Source organism: Rhinopithecus bieti, unplaced genomic scaffold (assembly GCF_001698545.2).
Source record: "Rhinopithecus bieti isolate Rb0 unplaced genomic scaffold, ASM169854v2 scaffold_56975, whole genome shotgun sequence".
Lineage (NCBI taxonomy): Eukaryota > Metazoa > Chordata > Mammalia > Primates > Cercopithecidae > Rhinopithecus > Rhinopithecus bieti.
The window spans coordinates 555,998-575,736 of NW_016823127.1; the positions used below are offsets into that span (position 1 = coordinate 555,998).

Sequence of the window (19,739 nt, forward strand, 5' to 3'; positions counted from 1 at the left end):
CCGCGCCCGGCAAAAAACACTATTTCTATACTTAATTCTAATTTTCCTGAGTCTCAAAAGGAAACAATTGTATTGTCCCAAATAATTTGGGGTATCCTCACAGGTAAATTTTGGGGTTACCTTTTCAGCTGATTGAGATTACTTATCAACAAGAAATTTTGTCTGGGATTTTCCAGAGCTTTTCCATAGCTTTCCAAGATAATTTTTCTCAATAGTTGCTAGCCCCACCACCATGGCACATGTTTACCTAGGTAATAAACCTGCACATCTGGCACATGTACCCCTGAATTTAAAATAAAAGTTGAAGAAAAAAAAATAGTTGCTGGGCCTGTGAGATCTCCAAGTGTATTCCCTCCAAATGGGTTGATTGCTTAGCCCATGTCCTTTAGATTTAAGTTGTGCAGGTCACTATCTAGCTTTTTCTTTTCCTCACTGAAGTCTGCAGCCCTCACTAAATTTGTGGATAACTTCCAACATTGTTTAAATTTACATTTAAATTGCTCTCTTAAACTATGTAAATATAAATCTATTGGATTATCTATATATCTTAAATTTCTGTCTGACCTGTGATCATATCCCAAAAAGTCATGCTAATAGAAACTACGTACAAGGTTTTTAAAGTGCCCCCACCAGGTCTTAGCACAATTAACACAATTGATATGTGTTGCATTTAATGAATGAATGTGATCATGACTTAAATTTAGGCCTTTTCATATTCAGAACTTTAAATGCACTACAACATTGGGTTACCAATTAAATATATGCTGTCAAAATCTGACAGTTATTCTTCTAACTGCTAGCATTACCTACAATATCTTTGAACATTTACTATTCTGACAAGTTCTCCATAAAATTTGGTTTATGTGAGATAACCTGACCATAATGACAATCACTGGATTTTCCTAATATCTGTTTTTCATATGTTTTCCAGTATATTAAAAATTGAAGCTGGGCATGATGGCTCATGTCTATAATCCCAGTACTTTGGAAGGCCAAGGTGGGCAGATCTCTTGAGCCTCAGGAGTTTGAGACCAGCCTGGGCAACATAGCAAGACCCCAGCCATACAAAAAATAAAAAATTAGCCCTGTATCAGGCTACAGAACAAGATCTTGTCTCAAAAAAAGAAAAAGAAAAAACATTGAAAATTCAATTGACTTTAGAAACATAGTTACAGCACAATATTAAATACCCAATTAATAACTAAGATGAGCCAGACATGGTGGCTTATGCCTGTAATCCCAGCACTTTGGGAGGCCAAGGCAGGCGGATCACCTGAGGTCAGGAGTTCGAGACCAACCTGGCCAATATGGTGAAACCCGTTTCTACTAAAAATACAAAAATTAGCCGGGCGTGGTGGCAGGTACCTGTAATCCCAGCTACTTGTAAGGCTGAGGCAGGAGAATCTCTTGAACCTGGTAGGCGGAGGCTGCAGTGAGCCAAGATCATGCCACTGCACTCCAGCCTTGGTGACAGAGCAAGACTCTGTCTCAAAAAATAATAGTAATAATAAATAATAACTAAGATGATCTGTAACTCAATTCGATTCTAAAGACTAGTAAGACACAAGGCCTTGCTAACACATTTACTATTTTTTAATTATTATTTTTTAAGCCTACAGCATGCAGTATTCCCAGGCCCCATTCACTATTGAAATAAGAACAATAGGGTTTATCATTTGTTTCGCTGATCCACTTGCCCATACACAATAGAACCTGTGATCTGAGCAAGTGGCATGCTATTTGTTCAGCCAAGAATTGCTGTTCATGTTCTGTAGATAGATAGGTAGATGATAGAATAGATAGATAGATAGATAGATAGATAGGAAGGATACTAATGATATGAATACTTTCTCCTCCCTTAATATTTCTATTTCTGTTCCTGTTACTAATGCTTTCTTTCTATTTCCAGTAAGTTACTAGGAGGTGGAATTGAAAGCATGGCAATTACAGAAGCTTTTGGAGGTAGGTAGAACCATAATATTTTGTTAAATGAAATTTTATACACACACACACATCTATGTGTATACATACACATATAATTAAATAAACAACCAATAATAAATTGTAACTATTTTGGAAATTATAAAATCTCAATTATCATAATATGAGATCATTCTGTACTGCAACGAAAATATATACCAACCTTAACAGATGGTTCTTATCGACACTTTTCATCTTTTGTGATTCCTATAGAAGACAATAGATTTTTTTTTTTTTGAGATGGAGTCTCGCTCTGTCGCCCAGGCCCAGGCTGGAGTACAGTGGTGTGATCTTGGCTCACTGCAAGCTCCGCCTCCCGGGTTCACGCCATTCTCCTGCCTTAGCCTCCCGAGTAGCTGGGACTACAGGTGCCCACCACCACACCTGGTTGATTTTTTTGTGTTTTTAGTAGAGATGGGGTTTCACTGTGTTAGTCAGGATGGTCTTGATCTCCTGACCTTGTGATCCACCCGCCTTGGCCTCCCAAAGTGCTGGGATTACAGGCGTGGGCCACTGAGCCGATAATAGATTTTTTTCACTTATTTGTTCAAAAGGTAATTGAATAATGAGGCTGATTTCATTTATAGGCAATAATGTTCCATGAACATAGAGACTAGATTCTCTCTTCCCTGATTATATCCTCTATTTTTTTAAAAAAAATAATAGATACAGGGTCTCGTTATGTTGCCCAAGATGCTCTTGAACTCCTGGACTCAAGCATTCCTCCCACCTTGAGCTCCCAAAGTACTGGGATTACAGGCGTGAGCCACTGCACCTATCCTATCATCTATTTTTTTTTTTTTTTTTTTTGAGACGGAGTCTCACTCTGCCGCCCAGGCTGGAGTGCAGTGGCCCGATCTCAGCTCACTGCAAGCTCCGCCTCTTGGGTTCACGCCATTCTCCTGCCTCAGCCTCCCGAGTAGCTGGGACTACAGGCGCCCGCCACGTCGCCCAGCTAGTTTTTTGTATTTTTAGTAGAGACGGGGTTTCACCGTGTTAGCCAGGATGGTCTCGATCCTCTGACCTCGTGATCCACCCGTCTCGGCCTCCCAAAGTGCTGGGATTACAGGCTTGAGCCACCGCGCCCGGCCTCGTCTATTTTTAAAAAGCAATTCACGGCCGGGCGGGGTGGCTCCAGCCTGTAATCCCAGCACTTTGGGAGGCCGAGACGGGTGGATCACGAGGTCAGGAGATCGAGACCATCCTGGNAAAAGCAATTCACGCATAGCTACATTGTCACATCTGGGAATTCTAGTATTTGCTGTCCTTGGATAAGTAAATCTGATTTTTGTTGTTTTTTTCTGTTGACTTGGGCACTAAACCTGGTTTTCATTATTTCTGTTGACTCAGTCTTAGTGGCTTACCTTCTTGTGTATTTATTGGTGTTTCTGAGCTTATTGTTTGATTTTAATCTATGAGAGTTCAATGGACCTGGATTGGTAAGCAGGAAAGTTTTCCTCCAGAAAGAATTTGCTTTTGCTGGTAACTAGGGGATGGCACCAATTTGAGACTACTTCAGCTCCCCTTTGAGGACCTCAGTTCAGTAGGGGAGCCCCAGGCTTTCTTTCCTGTGGTAGGGTATTTTATTTTATTTAATTTATTTATTTATTTGGAGATGGAGTCTTGCTCTGTCTCCCAGGCTGGAGTGCAGTGGTGCCATTTTGACTCACTGCAACCTCTGCCTCCTGGGTTCAAGCAATCCTGCCTCAGCTTCCTGAGTAGCTGGGATTACAGGCACCTGCCACCATGCCTGGCTAATTTTTTTTTTTTTTTTTTTTTTTTTTTTGAGGTGGAGTCTCGCTCTGTCACCCAGGCTGGAGTGCAGTGGCCTGATCTCGGCTCACTGCAACCTCTGCCTCCTAGGTTCAAGCAATTCTCCTGCCTCAGCCTCCCAAGTAGCTGGGACTACGGGTGCACGCCACCACACCCAGGTAATTATTTATGTTTTACTAGAGATGGCGTTTTACCATGTTGCCCAGGCTGGTCTCAAACTCCTGAGTTCATGCAGTCTGCCTGCCTTGGCCTCCCAAAGTGCTAGGATTACAGGCATGAGCCACCATGCCCAGCTAATTGTTTTATATTTGGTAGAGATGGGGTTTGCCAGGCTGGTGTCGAATTCCTGACCCCAAGTGATCCATTCATCTCATCCTCCCAAAGTGCTGGGATTACAGGTGTGAGTCACTGCACTTTACCCCATGTGGTAGGGTCTTAAACTTTCATTTATACAACTAAGGAAAACTTCGTTTAAATTAATTTATATTAAACAAATACAGGCTCATGCCTGTAATCCCAGCACTTTGGGAGGCTGAGGTGGGGGGATCACCGGAGTTCAGGAGTTTGAGACCAGCCTGGCCAATATGGTGAAACCCCATCTCTATTAAAAATACCAAAACTAGCCAGGCGTGGTGGCAGGCACCTGTAATCCCAGCTACTCAGGAGGCTGAGTCACGAGAATCACTTGAACCCGGGAGGCGGAGGTTGCAGTGAGCCAAGATCGTGCCACTGCACTCCAGCCTGAGTGACAGAGCGAGACTCTGTCTCAAAAAAAATAAAAAATAACACCCGAGATACTTTATAAGTAAGATGTGTCAGTTGGAAAAGAAAAAGAAAACAGTAATACTGTGAGGCCATGTTTTATTCTTTATGAAAATATCTAGAAATTACACATTTTTAAAATCTTTTTTTCTGTATTTCACAGAATTTCGTACTGGAAAAACCCAGCTCTCTCATACCCTCTGTGGTAAGGATATATAACAACAATAACAATAATAATCATAGCTATTATTTATCAAACATCTACTATGTGCCTGATACTCTAAATAATCTCATATAATCTGAACATACTTGCAAGGAAACTAAAACACAGGCAGATTAAGTAAACTGCCCATGGTTATACAGCTGGTCTTTGAATGTGTGATCCTTGGGATGATGTATGTGCTACACTATGAACACCTGAGTAGAAATAGAGAGAAGTTAAATGGGTATATGAATGTGTTGGTGAGGAGTCCACTGTCTCAATTTTTCCCATTCCATCTTTTCTATATCTTTTTTAGAAGAGTGACACAAAATCTATTGAGTCCTAGAATCTTTCACTTTCCATGGTGTAAAGTTGGCCCTAAGAGAAACTTAAAAACAAAATTGTTTTAAAAAAAATAACCAAAGATATCTCCTTTTCCACAAATACACTACTGTGCATTTCTTTGGGCTATGGAGAAGGAACTTGGCAAAGTGGTTAAGAAAGGAGTTCTGGAATCAAAACGCCTGACTTCAATCTTGGTTCTATCACTAGTAGCTGTGTGACCTTGGGCAAGTTGCTCTACTTCTCTAATTTCCCCCACCAATAAAATTCAAATAATGATAGTGCCAAATCTTAGGATTGTTTTGAAAAGTAAATGAAATAATGTATATACCTGGTATAAAGTAGCTCCTTAATGTTAACTACTACTACATAAAAAGTGATTGCAGTTGAGCATGGTATCTCACACCTGTAATCCCATCACTTTGGGAGGCCAAGGCAGGAGGATCTCCCGAAGTCAGGAGTTTGAGGCTGAGGCAGTAGGATCTCCCAAAGTCAGGAGTTTGAGACCAGCCTGGTCAACATGGTGAAACCTCGTCTCTACCAAAAAATACAAAAATTAGCTGGGCCTGGTTGCACGTGCCTGTAATCCCAGCTACTGGGGAGGCTGAAGTGGGAGAATCACTTGAACCTGGGAGATGGAGGGTGCAGTGGGCCAAGATCATGCCACTGCATTCCAGCCTGGGTGACAAAGTGAGACCTGTCTCAAAAAAAAGAAAAAGTAAATGCATTTTTAAAATTTGACATACATTAATTGAAAGGTAACTTAAATTAGTTATATAGCATAAATTATATTTGTGACTATTTCTTTTTTTTTTTTTTTTTTTTTTGAGACGGAGTCTCGCTCTGTCACCCAGGCTGGAGTGCAGTGGCGTGATCTCGGCTCACTGCAACCTCTGCCTCCCGGGTTCAAGCGATTCTCCTGCCTTAGCCTCCTGAGTAACTGGGATTACAGGCATGCACCACCATACCCGGCTTTTTAAAATTTTTTTTGCATTTTCAGTAGAGACGGGGTTTCACCATGCCTATTTGTGACTATTTCTTTCTTTCTTTCTTTCTTTTTTTTTGAGACGGAGTCTTGCTCTGTCACCCAGGCTAGAGTGCGGTGGCATGATCTCAGCTCACTGCAACCTCTGCCTCCTGGGTTCAAGCAATTCTCCTGCCCCAGCCTCCAGAGTAGCAGGGATTACAGGCATGCACCACCACACCCGGCTAATTTTTGTATTTTTAGTAGAGACAGGGTTTCACCATGTTGGTCAGGCTGGTCTCGAACCCTTGACCTCAAATGATCCACCCACCTTGGCCTCCCAAAGTGCTGGGATTACAGTCACGAGCCATCATGCCTGGCCATATTTGTGACTATTTCTTGTAGAAAGAAAGTTAGTAGGCCGGGCATGGTGGCTCAAGCCTGTAATACTAGCACTTTGGGAGGCAAAGGTGGGCAGATCACAACAAGGTCAGCAGATTGAGACCATACTGGCCAACATGGTGAAACCCCATCTCTACTAAAAGTACAAAAATTAGCTGGGCGTGGCAGCGCATACCTGTAGTCCCAGCTGCTTGGGAAGCTGAGGCAGGAGAATTGCTTGAACCCGGGAGGCGGAGATTGCAGTGAGCTGAGATTGCGCCATTGCACTCTAACCTGGCAACAGAGCTAGACTCCATCTCAAAAAAAAAAAGAAAAGAAAAGAAAAAGAAAAAAAGAAATAGTAATATTTAAATTATATTTCCATTCTTTGGGAGAACTTTCACGAATATCTTCCATTGTGAAAGAGTGTAAAATTATTTGTGGAATTACGGCTATGCTGGCAGAATACTTATAATTTCACCACTGGTTAAGTAATGTGAAAATATAACATGTTGTTTAGAAATGAAAGGATCATGACTCTTTGTAAAATGTACTAAAGAGCTGCAACAGCAGATTCCATGTGTATTTATATAGTCATTTGTACAAAGTTTATTCACTCCTATTAATATAAATTTTTAATTGCTTCCTAGTAACAGCTCAACTTCCAGGAGCTGGTGGCTACCCAGGAGGAAAGATTATCTTCATTGATACAGAAAATACTTTGTAACCTTTTTATTTAAAGTTGCTAACATAATATTGTGATATAGGAATGTTACCACTAAAGAGTTTGTCTGCGATATACCATCTTTGTAGTCATCCGGTAAACCAGTAGTAATGAGACAAACCAAAGGGAAAACAATTACTGGTTAATTAAGTTCTCAAATCACTTTTTATTTAATGAGGTTTCACTTCTTCATATGGGTTTATGAGACAAAACAAATACATGAGAGGAAATTATATCATCTTCATTTTGAATTCTCTTACTTCTCTAAATATTTTGCTCAATAGTTAGAAGTTTTTTTGTTTTTTTTTTTGAGATGTAGTCTCTCTCTGTCGCCTAGGCTGGAGTCCAGTGGGGCGATCTCGGCTCACTGCAACCTCCATCTCTCGGGTTTAAGCAATTCTCCTGCCTCAGCCTACCGAGTAGCTGGGATTACAGGTATGTGCCACCACACCTGGCTATTTTTTTGTATTTTTAGTAGAGATGGGGTTTTGCCATGTTGGCCAGGCTGGTCTGGAACCCCTGACCTCAGGTGATTTGCCCGCCTTGGCCTCCCACAATGCTGGGATTACAGGGGTGAGCCACTGCGCCCGGCTGAAAGATTATTGACTCACTGAAAGTCATGGTCCCAAATGAAGGGAAAGGTATGAAGAGGGTGAAAGTTCATAAGGAAAACAGGCAGAACCTGTTTGGGTTACAGAAAGAATTTCAGTTTAATTAAAGTGTAAGGTATCCCAGGATATGGGCTAGAAAGATGATTGGGATCTTAGACATGAAAGACTTTGAAACAAGATGGTGGGTGTAAATTGGATACTTTACCAATATTCTAGGGAAGTAATGAGAACGTGATCTAGGTTGGAAGTGGTAAGAATAAAAAGAAAAGTAAAAGAAGTATTAGAGAGGAAAATTGATAGGACTCGATGGCTATAGGTGGTAGACAAAGGAAAGAGAGGTTTGAGAAATTGCTCAGGCTTTTTGTCTAGATACTGGGAGAATAGTTATGCAATGCTAACAATAGAACTGGAAAGATCGGCCGAGCGCGGTGGCTCAAGCCTGTAATCCCAGCACTTTGGGACGCCGAGACGGGCGGATCACGAGGTCAGGAGATCGAGACCATCCTGGCTAATACGGTGAAACCCCGTCTCTACTAAAAAATACAAAAAACTAGCCGGGCGACGAGGCGGGCGCCTGTAGTCCCCGCTACTCGGGAGGCTGAGACAGGAGAATGGTGTGAACCCGGGAGGCGGAGCTTGCAGTGAGCTGAGATCCGGCCACTGCACTCCAGCCTGGGCGGACAGAGCGAACCTCCGTCTCAAAAAAAAAAAAAAAAAAGAAAAAAAAAAAAAAAGAACTGGAAAGATTCCATTGTTTCAGAGAAAAGTGTGGATGTTTCAAATTTTAATATACTAATTTTGCTTTTTTTTTTTTTTTTGAGACAGAGTCTTTCTCCATCACCCAGGCTGAAATGCAGTGGTACAGTCTCAACTCACTGCAACCTCAGCTTCCCAAGTAGCTAAGTTTACAAATGTGCACCACCACACCTGGCTAATTTTTGTATTTTTAGTAGAGATGGAGTTTCGCCATGTTAGCCAGGATGGTTTCGAACTCCTGACCAAAAGTGATCCACCCACCTTGGCCTCCCAAAGTGCTAGAATTACAGGTGTGAGCCATCATGCCGGGCCTAAATTTTTTTCTTTTTTTAAGACAAGGTCTTGTTCTGTTGCCCAGACTGGAGTGCAGTGGCCCAATTACACTCACCGCAGACTCGAACTCCCAGGGTCAAGTGATCCTCCCACTTCAGCCTTCTAAGTAGCTGGAACTACAGACACACACCACCACGCCTGGCTAATTTTTTTTTTTTTTTTTTTTTTTTTTGAGGCGGAGACTCGCTCTGTCACCTAGACTGGAGTGCAGTGGCACAATCTCGGCTCACTGCAAGCTCCGCCTCCCGGGTTCACGCCATTCTCCTGCCTCAGCCTCCCGAGTAGCTGGGACTACAGGCGCCCCCCACCTCGCCCGGCTAGTTTTTTGTATTTTAGTAGAGACGGGGTTTCACCATGTTAGCCAGGATGGTCTCGATCTCCTGACCTCGTGATCCGCCCGTCTCGGCCTCCCAAAGTGCTGGGATTACAGGCTTGAGCCACCGCGCCCGGCCTAATTTTTTTTTTAATCTTTTGTAGGGACCAGGTTGCCCAGGGTGATCTCCAACTCCTGGGCTCAAGCGATCTGCCTACCTTGGCCTCCCAAAGTACTGAGATTACAGGCATGAGCCACTGCACCCAGCCTTCATTTTAATGTATTGAATATGATGTACATGAGGATATCTAGATGGCAGCTGGAAATACTGAATTCAGCTTGAGAAAGGGATAGGCCCAGAGATATGGACAAATTAACCAAGTGGGAAAGAGAACTTATAGAGAGAAGAGAGGAGAATGGAGAACATAACTTTGAGGTATGTTTATATTTAGGAAGAGGACTAAAATGAGGAACCCAGAGACAGGAAGTAGAAGGAAATCTGATTGTAAAAGTCAAACAAAAGGGAAGTTTCAAGACAAAAAGAGTTCTCAGCAATGTTACACACACATGGATTTTAAGGATACAGCCTGAGAAAGATCACTGAATAACTCAGTTTAGAAAATATTGTCCTTCTTGGCCTATTATAGAATTTACTATCTAAAATACTCACTTTGAAAACAAAACAGAGAACTGTTTGCAGAAGTCCCTTTTCAGAAATGCCAGGCATGAGAAGACTGTGAAAGAGCCTTTTAACTTGGGGAAGAAGGGTGAAATGCTGTATAGGGCTTTAACAGGGGGCTCAGCTGGAGTTCAGCTGGTTTCAGAAACAATTGATTAAGGATGATTCTCCTCTCAGAGAGGAAAGAATTGTTCTTGCAGATTAGCAGCCACTGTTTGGGCAATTTGGATTTTTTTTTTTTTCCAAGACGGAGTTTTACTCTTGTTGCCCAGGCCAATGGCACTATCTTGGCTCACTGCAACCTCCACCTCCCGGGTTCAAGCAATTCTCCTGCCTCAGCCTCCCGAGTAGCTGCGATTACAGGTGCACACCACCATGCCCGGCTAATTTCGTATTTTTAGTAGAGACAGGGTGTCTCCATGTTGGTCAGGCTGGTATAGAACTCCCGACTTCAGGTGATCCGCCCACCTCAGCCTCCCAAAGTGCTGGGATTACAGGCGTGAGCCACCACGCCCGGCCTGCACTTGGATTTTATTTTATTTTATTTTATTTATTTATTTATTTTTTTTTTTGAGACGGAGTCTCGCTCTGTCACCCAAGCTGGAGTGCTGTGGCCGGATCTCAGCTCACTGCAAGCTCCGCCTCCCGGGTTCCCGCCATTCGCCTGCCTCAGCCTCCCGAGTAGCTGAGACTACAGGCGCCGCCACCTCGCCCGGCTAGTTTTTTGTAGTTTTAGTAGAGACGGGGTTTCACCGTGTTAGCCAGGATGGTCTCGATCTCCTGACCTCGTGATCCGCCCGTCTCGGCCTCCCAAAGTGCTGGGATTACAGGCTTGAGCCACCGCGCCCGGCCTGCAATTGGATTTTATTAAGAACAATAGGAATAGTTAGGAGTTAAGTCATATGTAAGAGAGAGTGGAGAAGAACAGCTGGATGAGGGTACAGGGCACTGTGGCAAGGGCCATATTGGAATGTTCTCATTCTTTGGGTGTCTCATACTTATACTCCTGTCTCTTGATATTTTTCTTTTTATATGTTTATATTTTGCCTCCTTAATTATGTTTTAAATTTACCTAGGGCATAGGTTGTCTTAGGACTCCTTATATCCTCCATAATGCTTTACCTTGGTAATTGGTTAATATGGTAATTAATTCCATATGATAATTGGTTAATAAATATTTATAAATGATCTGAACTTCCCTTCAGCATAAGCCCAAGTTTTTTCATTTTAAATTGTTTTGTTTTGTTTTGTTTTTGAGACAGGGACTTGCTCTGTCACCCAGGCTGGAGTGCAGTGACATGATCATGGATCACTGCTGCCCTCGACATCCAGGACTCAAGTGATACTCCCACCTCAGCCTCCCAAGTAACTGGGACTACAGGCATGTGCCACCATGCCCAGCTAATTTTTATATCTTTTTGGTAGAGACAGGGTCTCACCATGTTGCCCAGGTTGGTCTCCAACTCCTGAGCTCTAGTGATCCTCTCACCTGGGCTTCCCAAAGTGCTGGGATTACAGGCATAACCCACCATGCCTGGTTTTGTTTTTCCCTGTCTTTTTTATAAAAGCCATATTAACTGGGGTGAGATGATGTTTCATTGTAGGTTTTTTTTTTTTTTTTTTTTTTTTTTTTTTTTTTTTTTTGAGATGGAGTCTTGCTCTGTCGCCCGGGCTGGAGTGCAGTGGCCGGATCTCAGCTCACTGCAAGCTCCGCCTCCCGGGTTTACGCCATTCTCCTGCCTCAGCCTCCTGAGTAGCTGGGACTACAGGCGCCCACCACCTCGCCCGGCTAGTTTTTTGTATTTTTTTAGTAGAGACGGGGTTTCACCGTGTTAGCCAGGATGGTCTCGATCTCCTGAGCTCGTGATCTGCCCGTCTCGGCGTCCCAAAGTGCTGGGATTACAGGCTTGAGCCACCGCGCCTGGCCTTCATTGTAGTTTTGATTTGCATTTCTCTGATAATCAATGACATTGAGCACCTTTTCTTATAGCTATTTGCCATTTGTATGTCTTCTGTGAACCCAGAAAATCTGAGACAGGTCTCAGATAGTTTAGAAAGTTTATTTTGTAGCCGGGCGCAGTGGCTCACACCTGTAATCCCAGCACTTTGGGAGGCCAAGGTGGGCAGATCACAAGGTCAGGAGATTGAGACCATCCTGGCCACCATGGTGAAACCCTGTCTCTACTAAAATACAAAAAAAAAAAAAATTAGCCGTACATGGTGGCACATGCCTGTAGTCCCAGCTACTCAGGAGGCTGAGGCAGGATTTTGGAATCACTTGATCCCAGGAGGGGGAGGTTGCAGTGAGCCGAGATTGTGCCACTGGACTTCAGCCTGGCGACAGAGCAAGAATCCGTCTCAAAAAAAAAAAAAAGAAAGTTTATTTTGCCAAGGTTGAGGATGCACCCATGACACAGCCTCAGGAAGTCCTGACGACATGTGCCCGAGGTGGTTGGGGCACAGCTTGGTTCTACACATTTTAGGGAGACATGAGACATCTATCAGTATATGTAAGAAGAACAATGGTTCAGTCTGGAAAGGTGGGACAACTTGAAGCAAAGACAGGAAGACTCTAAGCAAAGCGGGGAGTGGGCTTCCAGGTCACAGATAGGTGAGACACAAATAGTTGCATTCTTTTGAGTTTCTGATTAGCCTTTCCAAAGGAGGCAATCAGATATGCATCTACCTCAGTGAGCAGAGGAGTGACTTTGAATAGAATGAAAGGCAGATTTGCCATAAGCAGTTTCCAGTTTGAGTTTTCCTTAGTAATTTTGGGGACCCAAGTTATTTTCCTTTCACACTTCTTTTGAGAAATGCTTTTCAGATATTTTGCCCATTTTAAAATAAGATTATTAAATTTTTTTCCCTATAGAGAGTTGTTTAAACTTTTTATATATCCTGGTTATTAATCCCTTGTCAGATGGATAGTTTGGAAATATTTTCTCAGCAAGGCAATTTTACTTCTATAAAAGGGTGTGACTCACTGATGAAGCAATGGTGAGAGCACACCTGAACAAGGGAGGGGAAGGAGTTTTTATCCCTGACTCAGGTAGCCCCTACTGCTGTGTCATTCCCCTGTTGGCTAAGATTGGACTGCACAGTCTAAGCGAATTCCGATTGGCTATTTTTTTTTGTTGTTGTTGTTGTTGTTTTTTTGAGACGGAGTCTCACTCTGTCGCCCAGGCTGGAGTGCAGTGGCGCGATCTCCACTAGCTGCAAGCTCCGCCTCCCGGGTTCACGCCATTCTCCTGCCTCAGCCTCCCGTGTAGCTGGGACTACAGGCGCCTGCCATCATGCCCGGCTAATTTTGTATTTTAGTAGAGACAGGGTTTCACTGTGTTAGCCAGGATGGTCTCGATCTCCTGACCTCGTGATCTGCCTGTCTCGGCCTCCCAAAGTGCTGGGATTACAGGCATGAGCCACTGCGCCTGGCCCCGATTGGCTATTTTAAAGAGAGCAGGGGTACGAATCGGAGTGGTGGAGTGAGTAGTTTGGCGGGAAGGATGGTTAGGAACAGGTGACTAAAGGTGACTCACGCCAGAGCAGGTGACCAGGGGTGACTCAGGACAGAGCAGGTGACCAGGGGTGACTCAGGATGGAACAGATGACCAGGGGAACAGATGTGAACTGCTGATTAGAACTGGTGGAAAAGGTTGTTTACTGAAAGTAGGAGCAAGAAAGCGAGAAAAACAAGGAGGTTAAACTTTAAAATGGAGTACAAAGAACAGGGGAGCTGAACATACTGATATATTGGTTCCTTGGAGAGGATCTCAAAGCTCATTGTACTTAACAATTTACAGGCTAAAACCTTTCAAGAGGAATTTATTATATCCACAGTTGCCGGTGCTTGTGTAGTATTACTCAAGAAATCTTTTGGCCAGGCGCAGTGGCTCACGCCTGTAATCCCAGCACTTTGGGAGGCCAAGGCGGGCAGATCACAAGGTCAGGAGATCGAGACCACGGTGAAACCTCGTCTCTACTAAAAATACAAAAAAAAAAAATGAGCCAGGTGCGGTGGTGGGCGCCTGTAGTCCCAACTACTCAGGAGGCCGAGGCAGGAGAATGGGTTGATCCCGGGAGGCGGAGCTTGCAGTGAGCCAAGATCACGCCACTGCACTCCAGCCTGGGGGACAGAGTGAGACTCCGTCTCAAAAAAAAAAAAAAGAAAGAAATCTTTTTTACCCAGTCCAATGTCCTATAGAGTTTCCCCAATGCTTCCTTTTAGTAGTTTCATAGTTCAAGGTCTTAGATTTAAGTCTTTAATCCATTTTTATTTGATTTTTGTATATGATGAGAGATAGAGGTCTAATTTCATTCATCTACATATGGATATCCCATTTTCCCAGCACCATTTACTGAAGAGACTGTCCTTTCTCCAATGTTATTGGCACCTTTGTCGAAAATGAGTTCACTGTAGGTGTGTGGATTTGTTTCTGGGTGTTATCTTCTGTTCCATTGGTCTATGTGTCCGTTTTTATGCCCATACCATGCTGTTTTGGATACTATAGCTCTATAGTATAATTTGAAGTCAAGTTATGTGATTCCTTTAGTTTTGTTCTTTTTGCTCAAGATAGCTTTGGCTATTCTGGGTCTTTTGCAATTCCATATAAATTTTAGGATTGTTTTTCTGTTTCTCTGAAGAATGTCATTGGTATTTTGATAGGAATTGCATTGACTCTGTAGATTGCTTTGCGTAGTATGGACATTTTAACAGTATTGATTCTTCCAACTCATGGACATGGAATATCTTTCTGGTTTCTGTGTGTCCTCTTCAATTTGTTTCATCAATGTTTTATAGTTTTCATTGTAGAGATCCTTCATTTCTTTGGTTAAGTTAATTTCTAGGTATTTAATTTTATTCGTAGCTATTGTAAATGGGATTAATTTTAAATTTCTTTTCAGATTGTTCCCTGTTGGTATTTAGAAATGCTACTGATTTTTGTATGTTGATTTTGTATCCTACAACTTTACTGAATTTGTTTATCAGTTCTAACAGTTTTTTGGTGAAGTCTGGATTTTTCCAAATATAAGATCTTATTATCGGCAAACAAGGATAATTTGACTTCCTCCTTTTCGATCTGGATGCCCTTTATTATTTCTCTTGTCTGATTGCTCTAGCTAGGACTTCAAGTACTATGTTGAATAACAGTGGTGAGAGGGGGCATACTTGTTCCAGATCTTAGAGGAAAGACTTTCAGTTTTTTCCCATCCAGTATGATACTAGCTTTGGGTCTGTTGTATATGGCTTTTATGTTGGGTTATGTTCCTTCTATGCCCAATTTTTTGAGGTTTTTTTTCTTATCATATAGGAATGTTGAATTTTATCAAATGCTTTTTTCAGCATCAATTGAAATGATCATATGTTTTTTGTCCATTCTGTTGATATGATATATCACATTGATTTGTGTATGTTGAACCATCCTTGCATTCCTGAGATGAATCCCAATTGGTCATGATGAATGATCTGTTTAATGTATTGTTGAATTGGTTTGTTAGTATTTTGTTGAGGATTTAAGCCCAATTTTTATAGCCCTGTTCACATTGTTCCCAGACCAAACCGAGGATCAGGCTGCTTATTCTTGTGGCCCAATGATGAGATGCAGATGAACTGGGAAAGGAGAGAGTTTTTGTTTCTGTAACTGTTTACAGGGAGAAGACCTGGAAAATAACATCAGACCAACTCAAAATTACAAAGTCTTCCAGAGCTTATATACCTTCTCAGCTATATGTTTACTTGTGAGTGTGCATTCATCTAAAGACATAAATCACTTTGGGAGGCTGAGGTGGGCGGATCACTTGAAGTCAGGAGTTCAAGACCATCCTGGCCAACATAGCGAAACCTTGTCTCTACTAAAAATACAAAAATTAGCCGGGCATTGTGGCACACACCTGTAGTCCCAGCTAGTCAGGATGCTGAGGCAAGAGAATCACTTGAACCTGAGAGGCAGAGGTTGCAGTGAGCCGAGATTGCACCACTAGACTCCAGCCTGAGCAACAGAGCAAGACTCCATCTCAAAAAAATAAAATAAAATTTGTAAAAAAGATATAAGTGATTAACTTATTTTAATCTATAACTAAGATCTGAATCCTAAAGATCTTCCTCTGGAGCCTCAGTAAATTTACTTAATCTAAATGGGTCCAGGAGCTGGAATGATTACCCTTATCTTATCTCCTGCTAAATCATGGAGTTTTCGGGAGTTCCTTCAGACTCCTAATAACTTGTTGTGGAGACCTGGGGAGTTCTTCAGACCCCCAATAAAACGCATTTAATCCTAAACAGGTACTGTTAAGAATTCCTTCGTTATCTTGTCATGCTTCAAGGCCCAGGAAAGGCCTGGGCAAAACTCTTGGTGGGCTTTTGTTACACTGCAGCCTTTGTATAAGGGCACTTTCAACTTTTAATATTTAACTTAACCACTCAGTCAGTGCTGAAACAGTTGTTATGGAGGCCTGCATTAGTAAGACCTGGCCTGCCACAACATAGTATCTGGGATTTGTAGAAGCTGACATGATAAAATGTTTTATTGACTCTTCCAATTCCCTGTCTTTAACTTGTCCACCAAAAACATCTACTGGGTATACTCAATAGCAATGGAAGATTTTTGTGGCTGTTACCAAAGCTCTAACAACAAGAACATATCTAGTGCATTAGGCTATAAATAACTGGGAAATCCTAATGACAATTCAACTAAACATTTATTAAATTAATTGTAAACATCACAAATAAGATTATAAATAGTCCTTGATTTACAGTTACTTATACTAGGATCAGTGTTATGTAAACTCTGTAAACAAAGTGAAATAAGGTCACAAACATGCATTTAACTTTACCTCATTTTACTTCAGACATATTGTTGGGATCACCAAAGACCTTTATAGTTTATAGATATAAGTGATTATTAGCTTCTTCCAAAATACCTTTGCAGATGCACTTAGTTTGCTTCCCTATGAATTTGCTAATTTCAGAAAGCTAACAACTCCTGGCTAGGCATGGTGGCTCATGCCTGTAATCCTAGCACTTTGGAAGGCCGAGGCAGGCAGATCACTTGAGGTCAGGAGTTCGAAACCAGCCTGGCCAACATAGCGAAACCCCGTCTCCACTAAATATACAAAAATTAGCTAGATATGATGGCTCGCTCCTGTAATCACAGCTACTTAGGAGACTGAAGGAGGAGAATTGCTTGAACCCAAGAGGCAGAGGTTACCGTGAGCTGAGATCATGATACTGCACTCCAGCCTGGGCAACAGAGTGAGACTTCATCTCAAAACAAAACAAAAAAAAACTAACAACTCCTTTAGAAGAAAGTAGATTTTAAATTCTGTATACTTTCCAGGTAAGATTTGAAAAGAAAAAGAAAACCTATGCAAACAAAAAACCTTTGGTCAATATTTCTCTTCTGGACCCTTGAAGTTACCTTTTTGACCCTTTGGTTCATGTAGTCACATTTATCATTTAACAACACATGATTAATGATATAATAAACTATTTCATATTGAGCAAATGAGGGTTTTGAAGAGAGTGAATTAATTCACTTTGCAGTTACTGAATTATAATTCAGTGATATTATCTATTATAGGTCTATTATCTATTGTAGATCTGAGAACAAAAAGACTCACAGAGCTTAGTTTCCAGTTTTTCTCTTGTAACTGATTTGCTGCATAAGCTCAAGTCATTTGCCTAATCTCTGTTTGCCAGTGTCCTATGTTGTAAAATGTAAAATAGGACATTAAAACTAGCTTCCAAGGTTATTGTAAAGATTTGAGGCCGGGTGTGGTGGCTCAAGCCTGTAATCTCAGCACTTTGGGAGGTCGAGACGGGTGGATCACGAGGTCAGGAGATTGAGACCATCCTGGCTAACACGGTGAAACCCTATCTTTACTAAAAAAATACAAAAAACTAGCCGGGCGATGTGGCGGGCGCCTGTAGTCCCAGTTACTCGGAAGGCTGAGGCAGAAGAATGGCGTAAACCCAAGAGGCAGAGCTTGCAGTGAGCTGAGATCCGGCCACTGCACTCCAGCCTGGGCGACAGAGCGAGACTCCGTCTCAAAAAAAAAAAAAAAAAAAAAAAGATTTGATCACTTAATAGTTAAATTCATTACTGCCCCACATTTCTATGACCATTATCACTACCTATGGTAAGTTGAGGCACTTATGAAAAAACAAATCTTGTATAGACTTTAAATGGTTGCTAGCATCCTCTAGACTACCTTCACAGGTACATTGTTTGGCTTCTCTGTTAATTTATGTAAGATACTCTGTTTTGTAGTGGTTGTCTAAGCTTTTTTATAATTGATTTATTGGATCCTTAATCTTGGCATACTCCAGCCGCCCAGATCGCCTTCGGGACATTGCTGATCGCTTCAATGTAGACCATGATGCAGTACTGGACAACGTACTTTATGCACGTGCATATACTAGTAAGAGCCCCATGCAGTTGGATGCTTGGGTCAATGTAAGGTTGGCAGCACTGATTTACTACTTGAGTGATACAACATTTTGATACTTTTTTTCTATTTTAATTTTCTCTAATTTACTCAGTCTATAAATGTTATCATCTGGTAGGTCCTTAGATAATAAAATGCCCTCAAATTATTCTTAGTTTTTGAAATGAAGGGTAACATTCTTTTTGGATAATGTAGCATTTGGTATATATCCTAAGGCAGAATATGCAATAATTTTTTTTTTTTTTTTGAGATGGAGTCTCGCTCTGTCACTCAGGCTGGAAGGCAGTGGTGCAATCTCAGCTCACTGCAACCTCCACTTCCCGGCTTCAAGCGATTCTCCTACCTTAGCCTCCCAAGTCGCTGGGATTACAGGCACGTGCCACCACACCCAGCTAATTTTTGTATATTATATATATTTTTTAAATGAGACAGAGTCTCGCTGTGTCACCCAGGCTGGAGCATAGTGGTGCAATCTCTGCTCACTGCAGCCTCAGCCTCCCAGGTTCAAACGATTCTCCTGCCTCAGCCTCCCAAGTAGCTGGGATCACTGGCGCCCACCACCATGCCCAGCTAATTTTTGTATTTTTCTTTTTTTAGTAGAGACAGGGTTTCACCATGTTGCCAGGCTAGTCTTGAACTCCTGACCTAATGATCCGCCTGCCTCGGTTTCCCAAAGTGCTGGGATTACAGGTATAAGCCACCGCGCCCAGCCTAATTTTCGTATTTTTTTAGTAGAGTCAGGGTTTCACCATGTTGGCCAGGCTGGTCTCGAACTCCTAACCTCAAGAAATCCACCCACCTCGGCCTCCCAAAGTGTTGGGATTACAGGCATGAGCCACCATGCCAGGCTGCGATAATATTTAATAAAGTAATAAATAATTAAGAGAATCCTTTAAGGACTTTCTTTTGCCTGGCTCCCAAGAATATGAATGATCTTAGCCTCTGCTTCTTTCAACTTTTATAACATTTTCTCACTGCATTTCCCACCAGGTGAACATCAGATGGAGCTACTTGATTATGTAGCAGCAAAGTTCCATGAAGAAGCTGGCATCTTCAGACTATTGGTACGAGCTTTTAAATACTGCTTTCACAGAGCTATTTAGCATAATATTTTTATTCTATTGATCTCTATTCAAATAACGTCTTCCTTCAATTTCCAAATGCATGTTTATTTTTACCTTAATCCTTTGTAGATTATCGATTCAATAATGGCGCTTTTTCGAGTGGATTTCAGTGGCCGTGGAGAGTTGGCCGAACGGCAGCAAAAATTGGCCCAGATGTTGTCACGACTCCAAAAAATCTCAGAAGGTATATCTTTAAAATAAAATGGCATCTGTGACTATGTTTGTCAAGTATACTTTGCAGAGAAGCTTGGAATATAATGTCAGGAGGCAGTGGTTTTTTTCTTTCTTTTTTTTCTTTTTTTTTTTTTGAGACAGAGTCTTGCTCTGCCACCCAGGCTGGAGTGCAGTGG

At 42.0% G+C, this 19,739-nt stretch overlaps 1 protein-coding gene across 2 annotated transcripts in view; it reads left to right on the top strand.

The window, feature by feature from the left end:
- Nucleotides 1-19,739, top strand: part of DMC1 (DNA meiotic recombinase 1) — a 52,364-nt gene that overhangs the window by 14,069 nt on the left and 18,556 nt on the right. The window contains exons 6-11 of one of the 2 annotated variants that reach the window (XM_017861312.1): nucleotides 1,910-1,962; nucleotides 4,679-4,720; nucleotides 7,055-7,127; nucleotides 18,147-18,238; nucleotides 19,256-19,329; nucleotides 19,459-19,573. In XM_017861312.1, coding sequence (XP_017716801.1) covers nucleotides 1,910-1,962; nucleotides 4,679-4,720; nucleotides 7,055-7,127; nucleotides 18,147-18,238; nucleotides 19,256-19,329; nucleotides 19,459-19,573 — 449 coding nt within the window. The remainder of the gene's footprint in view (nucleotides 1-1,909; nucleotides 1,963-4,678; nucleotides 4,721-7,054; nucleotides 7,128-18,146; nucleotides 18,239-19,255; nucleotides 19,330-19,458; nucleotides 19,574-19,739) is intronic. The other variant, XM_017861313.1, reaches the window with a different exon arrangement.